The 11560-nt window shown below is 37.4% G+C and overlaps 2 protein-coding genes across 5 annotated transcripts; one reads left to right on the top strand and one right to left on the bottom strand.

Annotated features, from left to right (window-relative positions):
- Positions 1-277: 277 nt before the first annotated feature.
- On the top strand, positions 278-5832 carry LOC107797160 (protein PALE CRESS, chloroplastic-like). Of its 3 annotated transcripts, XR_001650610.2 has the most exons (8): positions 280-454; positions 550-623; positions 1117-1311; positions 3243-3329; positions 3987-4037; positions 4644-4826; positions 5020-5448; positions 5541-5832. XR_001650610.2 is itself a non-coding variant. In XM_016620024.2 (7 exons), the coding sequence occupies exons 1-7, from the start codon at positions 366-368 to the stop codon at positions 5251-5253; spliced, it is 903 nt and encodes a 300-aa protein (XP_016475510.1). In that variant the 5' UTR covers positions 278-365; the 3' UTR covers positions 5254-5832. The 3 variants fall into 3 exon arrangements, 2 of the variants coding, with proteins under 2 accessions (XP_016475510.1, XP_016475509.1); XM_016620024.2 differs by having other exon boundaries at positions 278-454; positions 560-623; positions 5020-5832; XM_016620023.2 differs by having other exon boundaries at positions 5020-5832.
- Positions 5833-5996: 164 nt separating this feature from the next.
- Positions 5997-10420, bottom strand: LOC107797157 (isoamylase 2, chloroplastic). Of its 2 annotated transcripts, XM_016620022.2 has the most exons (3): positions 10079-10218; positions 9861-9923; positions 5997-8854 (listed from the first exon to the last, which is right to left on the bottom strand). In XM_016620022.2, the coding sequence occupies exon 3, from the start codon at positions 8777-8779 to the stop codon at positions 6188-6190; it is 2592 nt and encodes an 863-aa protein (XP_016475508.2). In that variant the 5' UTR covers positions 8780-8854; positions 9861-9923; positions 10079-10218; the 3' UTR covers positions 5997-6187. The 2 variants fall into 2 exon arrangements, with proteins under 2 accessions (XP_016475508.2, XP_016475506.2); XM_016620020.2 differs by lacking the exon at positions 9861-9923 and having other exon boundaries at positions 10079-10420.
- Positions 10421-11560: the final 1140 nt, after the last annotated feature.

Raw genomic sequence — 11560 nt, 5'->3', positions numbered from 1 at the left:
CCCCTCGTTATATTTTCAGTCCACTTTGGACAACCTTAACGGAAGAACGGTATATTTAAACCAATAGTATAACGTTAATGTATATTTGGACAAAAAATATAACAAAGATATATTTAAACATTTCTCATAGTACAAGTTATATTTGACCCCTTCTAGTTTCTAAGTCAGCTTAGGTATTTCCTAAGGAAATTAATTTTTTTTGTGTGTGGTGTTAAGAAAACATGGGAAAATAAATTACTTGAAGGACTATATAAAAATTGAGGGGATTTACCTCCAAAAAATTAAAAAATAGAGGGGATTTATCCGGGGTTTTAGGGAACACCCATTAAGCAGCGAGAAATGGAGACAATAGCTCTGTCCCTAACATGCACTGCAATCCCTTGTGCCTCCTCTTCAGCTTCATCTTTTTCAAGAACTCCAACACTTACTCAAATCAAATATTCACCCAGCAGAGGTCAGCTTCTATTCTAATCTCTGTGCTGTTTTTTTCTGTTCATATTTAGAGTTTATTATATAAGATTGCAGCATCTAAAAAGTTACAATCTTTAGCATTGCATAGAAGAAGCAGCAAAGGAATTGAGGAGCAGGATCTGTATGGCCTTCCAAAGGAATATTATGATGATGTATGTTCTTTTTTCCCCATCATCTATTCTTGTTTCTAGGTCTGTTTTCTTTTTTCCTGTTTCTACTTGATGTTTTAGTGTATTCTTCCGTCTGACACCTATGAATTAAATATTTTGATTTAACTACTAGTTTCTAGTTTAATTCTTGAAAAGGGTAACAAGAGAAGATAATATTCTATCCATCAGGAAAAAAATGAATATGGGGTTATGACGGTCAAAGCTTCCAATTTTCAGTGTGATTTCCGACACGATGTCTTAAAATTTTTAAAGTAAAATTTATATAATTGGAAAGCAGAAGTGCATGAAAAGTATTATGATTCACAGTATGTTACAATTAAAATAGTAAAAAATGTTTTGAAAAGACTGTCTGACTCCTTAATAAAGTGTAGTATAAAATATGACTGAGGGAGTAATATACAAGCAAAAGTAGAAGAAAAGGAAAGTATTATGTTATATATTCTTTGAAAGTTGGTGCTAACCTTGCGCTGGTTAGGAATGGCAAGCTCGGCAAAGGGAAAAGACTAAGGAATTGCATAGACTACGTCAACAGGAGGATGAGGAAGAGGAAAAGAGGGTTGATGAGTATCGTGAAATTGGATTGCGCTTGAAAGATTATCCAGAAGAAGAGCTTCTAAAGGCGAAGAAGTTGGTTGCCAGCTTCATTAGGTCAGCTGAAGAAGTGGAAGAGGTGAATAACTTTTATACCTAATGTAATTTATCTTTTTATGCTTGGATATAGATAATATACTAGAAGTGTATGAAATGCAACTGTATTTGTTTTCTAGAAAAATCGAATTACAACCTTTTTTAGAATATCATTTTATCTTGTTAAGTTTTTGACTGTTACTTGCCCAGCCAAGGGGAATCTTAACAATGTCAAAGTTGTTATGGTTCTGGTGTAAACACAAAACAAGAAAAGCACCGATCGCTCTATCTTTTTCTTTTTTTCTTTTTTTAAAAGAAGAAATGATTTTATTCAGTCCGACGATGTCTTAATGAAGAAATTTACTAGCAAAAGGATGTATTTTTACCTTTTTCTACCCATTGTTACCTCATGTTCCCTTCAAGAGAGTTAGAAGCAGAAATCCTCGTTTCTCAAGGATATAGTTCTTTCTGTCAATTGCTAATTCAAAGATGTTCAATTCAGTCAATGATCTTGTTGACTTATGTGGCCTTGAGAAAATTAATCAAAGAATTTAGTTTTGGAGCTGTAGATTTCTTTCTTTTCTCTTTCTGTAGGTTGCAAAGCTGATCCCAGGCTCCCAGCAACCCTTCCTTCTCTTCAGGTCCTTCATTTCCTGACCGGTCATGGTGATCTATCGTGTTGCTAATTTAGCCTATAGAAACCCTTCTTGCTTAGAAAATCTATCTATCTATTTTACGCGAAGTGCAACTACTTGGATGTGACATAGAGTACATGACCATCTTCTTATTAATTCAAGGTCTTATATGTTCTTTTCGACTGGGGGAAAAATCCAAAATATTGTCATGTTGAGGGTCAAATTAGCTTAAATGAGCACTTTGAATCCAATCATATATGAGGTAAGCATATGGATTGACCTACCAAGTACCAGTGGTCAGGACCAAGGCTTCTTGATCTTGTGAGGTGCTTGTCCTGATTTTTCTACCATATTTTGTTTTCCTATCTCTTGAAGGAAAGACAACATATTTACCATAATTGAGTTTTCCTTTTTCTAGAAGAAAATTATAGATCTCTCATATTTGGCTAGTTCTTTTTCTTGGAGGAAAAGGTTTTGACTTCAATAAATTAAGGATCCTTCCTTCTCATTCATTAACATCCACAATGTAGCCTTGAGGCATTTGAGAGTCTTGTTTAGGGAGAGAATTTATGAAAAAAGTGTTAGCCTGCCACTTATGTGTCCCTCTTTTTGAGGTTGTTCTCTCGATATTTTGAGCTCTCTTTTATATAATGAACTGCTCATCTCCGCCTTTCGATGTAGGTTAATTGACTGAATCACGTTAAATATTTGTGTTCTTTTGGTATATTTCTCTTTTGTTGTCTGATTTATCGTCGTTGAAGGTATGCATTGTTAGCTTCTGCATGACACCTGTTTATTTCGATCCTAAACTTACTTTAGGAAGTTCAACAACTACTTCCTGACATAAGTGAAAAAGTAACAGTAGCCTACTTTAGGTAGGGAAGCCTTACCTTTTAATCAAGCAGACTCTATCCTTTTGTAGTCTGTGAGCCAGATTTACCTGTTGCTTATTCATTATTGTAATTTCCTGCATATCCCTCATCTTGTTTGTTTGGTTTGATCCTGCAATAGAACTATCTAGTTTATCATGCCTTAATTACTTTTGAAATGCATATACTAGAATTTGGGTCACTGACTAAATTCCAATTTTTTTTCAAAACCAAGAAATCCTGAGGTCCAAATGTCACAATGGTTCAGAATCCGGTGGATAATGGGCCGGCCCCTGTACCCTTCTCCTCTTAAATACCAGGCTCCTGTGCATACGCCTAAACCACACATCACGTGTTGCGCTCTTACCAGTAGACGAAAGCCCAAAAGACAAATATTTTCCTTTCTAAATTCCAATTTTGCAATAGCTTTCTTATTGGACATTGTTTCTTGTTTTGATTCTTATGTGTAGAAAATTGAGGAAGCTGCAGAAAAAGGTGAACTCGATGAACTTGTTCTATTGATCATATGGAATCGGCTTGATCTTGCTCGGCGTGATGTAAGTATTTTACTGCTTATCTGTTCTTTCTATGACTACTCAATGACCCTTATCTATTTCTTTTTCTTTTTCCTGTTTGTGTGACGGATTTGCCTTTTGGGCATCACTCATCAGTATAAGAGCTACATTCACCTTAGCTTGTCCTTTAGTTCATGAGCTCAGATGTTTTGGTTTCAATTACCAAAAGGGAAAGCGGTGTCTGCTTCAAAATTTAGCACACTTACGCAGTAGCAAATTTGCACCTGAATCTAGACATGGTTTTCCCCAAATAAAATGGCTTTGTTTAAATGAGAAAATTTAGAGACTAACTGTAAGATTAAGTGCAACATGCATGATATTTCACGCAATTTTACTATTAGGTATTCTGCATTGACAATACTTTAAATTCCATCTTTTTGTGTTTAAAATCCCTTCATATGCATTGTGCAATCTTTTCTTAGTATGGTACTGTTGCATAGGCAGTGCGTCAATGGGAATAACCTCCTTTTTGCTACTTTTCTGTAATTGAAGAATATGCACTATCTGAGTTCTGTGTTTGTATAGAATATCCTCTAAAAGTTCATATGTGGTAGCTTCGTTAGCCCTCACCCCCAACTCTTTAGGAAAGGGCCAAAAGAACAACGTAACACATGTAAGATATCTTTTTGTGCTTGCCAGGATGAGAAGGATGCAGTTCGAAGTCTTGATCTCTTGTACAGGCGAGTTGAGGTATGTGAAAACGGTTCTTCAGGAGTTCTCCTGACCAAAAACTCATAATTTCTTTAGTATCAATTAATAAAATGTTGACTATTTTACCTTGTATTATCATTTAACTCAATTTTACTTGGTAATTTTGACCTTGATAATGTCCAACTGAGTTCGTTTCTTCTCTTATGTGTTATATTCCTCTGCCCATGAAAAGTACCTTTTGCGAAGCTTACTATCATCTTGATGAAGTGCACCTCTTCTTAAGTAAATCCATTTTTGATAAGTATCTTAACCTGTTTATTCATCTTTGACAAATTTACAAGTAGATTTAGTTTACTTTTTATTTTTATTCCTACCTTTGTCTTTCTTAGTTTGTTTTTACATTTCAAATGGTACGCTTTTACTCATGTCTTTTCCTGGCTGGTTCATGCTTAGTCATGTTTTATCTCTCATCCTGCAATATGTTGATAGATAAGCTGAGCAAGAGATGCTTTCTGGTCGTTTTTTTTGGTTCCTTTCTTTTTTACCTCCCTCCCCCACCCCCCACCCCCCCCCCAAAACCCTACTCTCTCTCATGTCTACTGTTTTTTTTTTCCTTGTCTCTAAACCTTTACCCTTGCACTTTAGACAGAGATTTTGAAACGGGAAGCAACTCCTGCCATGAGACTACTGAATGATCTTCTCAATATGCATGATGGTGGACTCGATAATGAAGGATGGCTCAAAGCATGTAAAAAACGTTTGGTTGATACATTTCCTCGAGAGGACCCTTTTAGTATTCTTGTACCTGCAGGTTTTGACATTGAAAAGGTATATCTATACTCTTTCAAATTGCTTTACTGATTTGATATAAACTGTTATCTTCCTAGCATTAGTCTGTGAGATCCATAACCCGATTTCACTTGTGTGATATTTATTCACTTTTCTATATGTGGTATGTGCGCATTAATTTCGTCACTTGATATGACATTGCTTTTCTTTCACTCTCTGCATTTCTTGTTAGCATCAAGGTCCTCTAAGACCAGCTTTGGAAGCTGATGATGTGCTTTTGAGGGTAGATTTTGTCAGAGAGGTGGATGCACTGTTAAAGGAGGTTCGATCTGAACAGACTGAAGCATTAGAGACACAAGGACTTGATCCAGAATCAGTGGCAAGTAGATTGAAACAACAGGAGAAGCAGCGTGCAATACACCAAGTAGAAACTCTTTTGGATCTGGCCATCAACTTGGAGTGGTAGTCAAATTGCTGCCTCTTCCCAAATGAGAAAGTTCACTGAGTAGAAATTTCAGAACAGAAGAAAGTCGCAGAGGTTTTTCAATAGTATTCCCGGTTCACAAGGTTCTACCACTGCAGTCAGTATATGGAATGTCCAACTCCAACTATCATTAATAGCAAAGACGACTCAGCATGCTTAAAAGTTGGGGTCCGAACTGTAAGACAATGCACTGTGTTTATTATCATCTGTTAGCAATTTGTAACATCATTTTAGATACTTTTGCCATGTCTTCTTCCTTCATGCCCCAGGGATCAATCATGTGCTGCTGCTCTCCCCCGAACCGACAAGTGTCTATATTTGATAGCTGGAAGCAAAGTATTTGAAGCTTTATTTATTTACCAAAGTGTACATTTGATGTCAGCTGCGTGCTAACTACCATCCCAAACACTGGTTTTGTTGTTGTTGTACATTTGATGTAGTAGCAAATTGTTCTGATTCAGTCAGTGGGGAGACATGTTACTCCTCTGCATCAGAAAAGTTTGAAGACGATCTGGGCTCAATGTTAGTTTGTTCTATTTATATATGTGAGATTCTTTTTCTGGGAAATACTGCTTTGGGTGACTTTATTAGAATTTAGAACCTTGCTCAGACTGTTATATTTTGAATTAATTAAGAGGAAAAGCCCGTCATACAGAAAATGTTGCAGTGACAAAGTTTCAGTGGCATTGCTCTGTACATGCTTTACATATGAAATCGAGGTACTTCCAGCTGCAAAAGAAAATTTTAGATACAAGTAAACGTAGTCTCGGTAAATGCCTCTTATTTAAATATATACGACCTTTACAAGCTATTACCTCTTAGAAGAAAATCTAATATTCGCTGCTGCCTTACTAAAATCTATTATGAAGGAATAAAGGGGCATTATGATGCATGACTTCAAGTCGAAAAAGGGAATTTAAATTTCAGCTAGTTTTTGTGCTTCAAACAGCAAACAGCTGTGAGGCTTCATCTCATATGCAACTAATCCATCTTCAACTGGTGTCCCCTTCTCAGCAAAAAAACCTGGAAATGGGAGGGCAGTGTCAACGAGACGATGCCATACCACATCTGTTGGAGGTGGTGGAAGGATAACACTCTCTGATTCTCCTGCGCTATTGAAGGCGACAAACAAGTCACCTCCGTTATCAGAGACTGATGTCTGGCTGCCTTCAGCATCGGCCTTCAAAGACATAGCCAAAAATCTGCTAGACGGGTCATCCCATTTTGGAGGAGATTGATCGCTCCCATGCCACTGGATATTTTCTTCCTTCAAGAAGGTTCTCTTTTGAAGAAGATCACTTCTTCTCATTCTTAAACTAGTCAAGAATGAAATGAACTGGGTAGTCTGAATCCCAAAACCAGTTTTTAAAGTACTCCAATCAAAAGATTTTCGAGCACCATGTACAGGGGAGCCCCGTGATGACTGACCACACTCATCTCCCATGTTAAGTACTGGTACACCTAGAGAAATGAACAATATGAACAGAAAATTACGAACTTGCTTAAGTCGCGTCTCTAGGACGATATTATTAGTCGTGGGGCCTTCTTCTCCACAGTTCCAACTCAATTCTGAAGCCACTTCACTACTACTGAAGCTAACCAAGTCAACAAGAGTAAGTCCGAAATTTCTGGCAATATAATTGAAAGAGAATGCCGGTCCTCGTCCACCTGAGAAGATATCCCCACTTCCACAAAGCCGTGTAGCTAGACTGCTTAGAAGACCCTTACCTCTCAAGAAGTCTCGAATGTCATCACAAAATCTCGTATTTATCTCTGCCCATTTCCTCCAGTGGGGGAATAAGATTTCCTTCGAATCATTGGCTAGTGCATCCCAATAATCTGCAATAATCTTGACTTTTGAAAGTATAGGATCAAAGGCAATAGCCTCAACTAATTGAGGACGAGATAGAATCTCTCCATGGAACCCTTTCAACAAGGAAGAAGCATTTACAAAAACAAAACCATCAATATGAAACTCAATCACCCAGTAGCGGAGACAGTCCAAAATCATTTGTTGGACAATGGGGTAATTGCAATTTAATGCAAATTGAATGTTCATATCACCACCTTTGATTGAATAGTAGCAAGAGTTATCAATATGCATCAAAGGTGCATCCTCTGCAGTGTGAGTGAAAATAACTTCAAGAAAAATCTCTATCCCATTAGCATGCAATTTCTTAACCATATCCTTCATAGATTTAATGACAGAAAGAGGGTCACTAGAACGTCCGTGCATATTTCCAGGTGAAAAGAAATGCGACGGAAAATAGGGTCCTTTCTGCTCCTCGAAAGGGAAAATTGGCTCCAGTAAGATTGCATTGACACCAAGATGTTTGAAATGGCTCCATTTTTCGGTAATGCCAGAGAAAGTTCCAGCAAGGTCATCAGGTAGCTTACTAGACCCGTCCTTTGTGAATTCAGTCACATTCAAGCGATAAACAATTAGTTTCTCCATAGGTAAGCTAGGAGGGACATCATCACTCCAATCATAGCCAGGTTCCTTGCATAGTTCTCCAAGATATTTTGGATGTAATTTAGACCCACCCTGACGAGGAATAACACTCCTTATGACCTTAGAATATGGGTCCAAAAGAACCAGCTCTTCCTTCCCAGAAGTAGCCACCTTGCATCTATAACCATAGGTTTTAAATGACAAAGAACAATCTAAAGCAGCATGCCAAATATCACCTGATCGATTAACATAAGGATCTAAATCAATCTCTAAAGATGGCATTTCAACTGATATGTCATCATACAAGCACAAAACTACACTTTTTGCACTGCGTGAGAAGAGAGCAAAATTCATGGTTCCATCTGGCTGACAGGAAAGACCCAATGGAGAAGGATGTCCTGAAGTGAGACCAACTGGTACAACAAAATTCGTGTTCCTGTGGCTTCTGATTTCTGATCTTTTCATGTCAGAAACTAGTTGTGACTTCATATAGAAGGAGATATAGAAGGGTGCTAAACTTGCTTCAAAATCCAGCTCAACTGTGACCTTATCTGAAGGTCCTTGCACAAATGGTGTTTCAAGAGTACTACTTTGACCATCTGCTCCACGTCTATTTAGATCTAGAGGCATAAAGCATGATGCATCAGACCTAAATAGGCCCCAAAGCATAACCAGCTCAGCATGTGCATCTGAGTGCTCCGATGGCAAAACTTCTACAAGCACTATGTACTTTCCATTTGTCTTTTCCACTAAGACTTTCACATGACCACCAATATCTGTCCTGAAAAGGTATGTGGGAACCCTTTTTGCAGTTTGAATGAGCGAAATACCTGATGCTGGTAGTGCTTTTAGTCGATGAGTTCTCTTAGAAACTTCTTGATCAGTTTTTCGACTTCTGCCAGAGAAATTCATCTCTCCCAATTCCAGCTTACTTAATCTGCATGCTACTCTTTTTCCGCGGTTAGCTGTAGGCGCAGGAACCAACTTGGTTGATTCACCAATGCCATAGCTCAATAAACGTGATTGCAAAGCCAACTGTACTGTTGAAGTTGCCATTTTAAAACTGCAGAACAAAATGTTTCCACAGCCTCAGACATACAACCTGGTGAATCACATATTCTTAATCAAGTCCTGCAAAAACACCACAAACATTATACATTAGCAAAAGAACTGAAAGAGGTGGTAGCCTTTCCGAGAATTCTTTAGCAGGCAAAATGACTTGAGAGCAGGACACCTATAATGGAACAGCCTCCAGAAACTATAAGACTCACGAAGGATTTTTGTAATTAGTCATTTACGTGGTGCTTATACTTTTTGGAAAATTCCTGGGAAATGTTCTTTCAAAATGATATTTAGGAAAGATTTTCTGAAATTAATTTGTATATAGATGACTAACTATCAAAAAGTCAAAACATAAGTGATTGTAAATAAACCATTTTCCAAATTAGAAAATTATAGTTTGAAATGCTTTTACTTTGGGAAAGTATCAATCAGACCTCCAGGTATGTAAACACTACAACAATATTCCTAAATCTACATCATTAGACTAATAATAAGTTTGTGACATAAACAATAAAAATAAAGTAGTTTTATTAACAAGACAACATTGACAAATGGCATTGCCGGAGAACGTGAAAACATAAGGAAAACATAAGAGGCGCATGCAGTTGCAACAACCCAATACTTTCGACATGGAGCATAAATTTATGTGAAAAATTCACTAAAATTGCAAACGATAGTAGTGGGTATGAACCCATAATTTTAACAATATAATGGGTTTAAAGATAAGAACCTTAAAGGTAGAATTGATACAACTTAAGTGCTGGATCCGCCTCCAAAAAACATATGATACTTAAAAGGAAAAATAACTCATAAATAAACAGGATCAGATTAGTAACATCTAAAAGTTTATGGCTATTCTGGAAGCAAGTCCAGATTTTGGTTTTGCTTTTCAGGAAATAATTTTCTTTCGTCAACCGTACATTTTCAATATTTTTTCAGTTTAACCAAATCTTTTCAAAAGATTTTTGGGGCCAAATGGAGATACGCAGAAATTTATTCTTACTGTTTAACTGCAAGTAAGCATCTACAATCACAATTTCAAGCTATTACTAATGGGGAGCAAAGCAGAACCTACATTACATATTGGAGAATCACACTGAATAATGATAGTCGAGTTGAGGCGTTAGTTGATTCAGCGCTAGGACCAAACAAAACACTAACATCAGATATACTTTAACAATGGTGTTTTTACATTAAAAATTATTGCAATAAAGTGATATATTTAGTCTAAACAGAATAGAAAATAAGAAAAATGATAAATATATATATATATATATGAGAGAGAGAACATACCATTTGATTCGGTCAGATAAAGAGAAATTGAGGAATTTGGTGCAGAAAGATCAACTTAGCTGCAATAGCACAAGCTCAGTAACGAATCTGGGTCCATTTGTTTGTTTTTCAAGGAACGTGGGTTTGGGCTAATGGCCCCCAATTGCTTTTTGATTCGTGAAATATCTCACTTCAAACTATATTTTATACAAAATAATTTTATATTTATTTCTTAAAATATAACCTAACATGATAAATTAGACGAAATTTCCATGGGAGTCGTACTATCAAAAGTTAGCGCATTAACCTGTAAAAAAATGACGATTCATCTAATGTTATACCTATTGACTTCAAATCCAAATCAAATGAGTCTAGTACATTACTTAGCAAACTTAAACATATTAAAGCAGCAACAACAACAACAACCCAATAGAGTCCCACAAGTGGGGTCTGGGGAGGGTAGTGTGTACGCAAACCTTACCCCTACCTCGAAGGGGTAGAGAGACTGTTTCCGAAAGACCCTCGACTCAAGATAATAAAAAGACAAAAGGAGAGAATATTAGATTCATCACGGAGATCATAGAAAAAATAGGAACATAAAATGTAGAAGAAAAATGCAAAACAAAAAACGATGGCTAGTAAGTGAAACTTGCGTCGAAAATAGAAAATAGTAAGAAACGGCATTACCCCAAGCTATCTCAGAAAAAATCCTACCGGACTAGGCTCACAAAGACACAAAGTAACGTAAGACTCAACTACCTCCTAGCCTACAACCGTAATACTCGACCTGCACAACTTCCTATCAAGTATCATGTCCTCGGAAACCTGAAACCTCGCCACATCCTGCCTGATCACCTCTCCCCAATACTTCTTAGGCCGCCCTCTACCTCTTCTTGTGCTTTCCACAACCAGCCACTCACACCTCCTTACTGGAGCATCTAGGCTTCTCTTCTGTACATGCCCGAACCATCTGAGCCTCGCTTCCCGCATATTCTCATCAATGGGAGCCACATGCACCTTCTCCCGAATATCATCATTCCTAATCTTATCCATCCTAGTGTGCTCGCACATCCACCTCAACATCCTCATTTCTACTACTTTCATCTTATGGATATGTGAGTTCTTAACTGGCCAACACTAAGCCCCATACATCATGGCCGGTCTAACCACCGCTTTATAGAGCTTACCTTTGAGTATCGTTGGCACTCTCTTGTCGCATAAGACTCTAGATGCTAACCTCCACTTCATCCATCCTACCCCAATACGGTGTGTGACATCCTCGTCGATCTCTCCTCCCCAATGGATAACCGAACCAAGGTATTTGAAGCTGCCTCTACTTGAAATAACCTGTGACTCAAGCCTCACATTCACGTCCCGGCTCGGCGCTGAACTTAAAAATATTAAAGCAAAGGTAAGCAAAGACTAGCATCCTCGTATTATTTTTTCATTCTCGATCTTCAATAACTAAGTTTGCACAAATATCGGCATCGCTTAATTGAGAGA

The sequence above is a fragment of the Nicotiana tabacum genome, chromosome 22, assembly GCF_000715075.1.
Source record: "Nicotiana tabacum cultivar K326 chromosome 22, ASM71507v2, whole genome shotgun sequence".
NCBI classification, from domain to species: domain Eukaryota; kingdom Viridiplantae; phylum Streptophyta; class Magnoliopsida; order Solanales; family Solanaceae; genus Nicotiana; species Nicotiana tabacum.
Note: the sequence above shows the minus strand (reverse complement) of the source record. Positions and strands in the feature narration are given on the sequence as shown.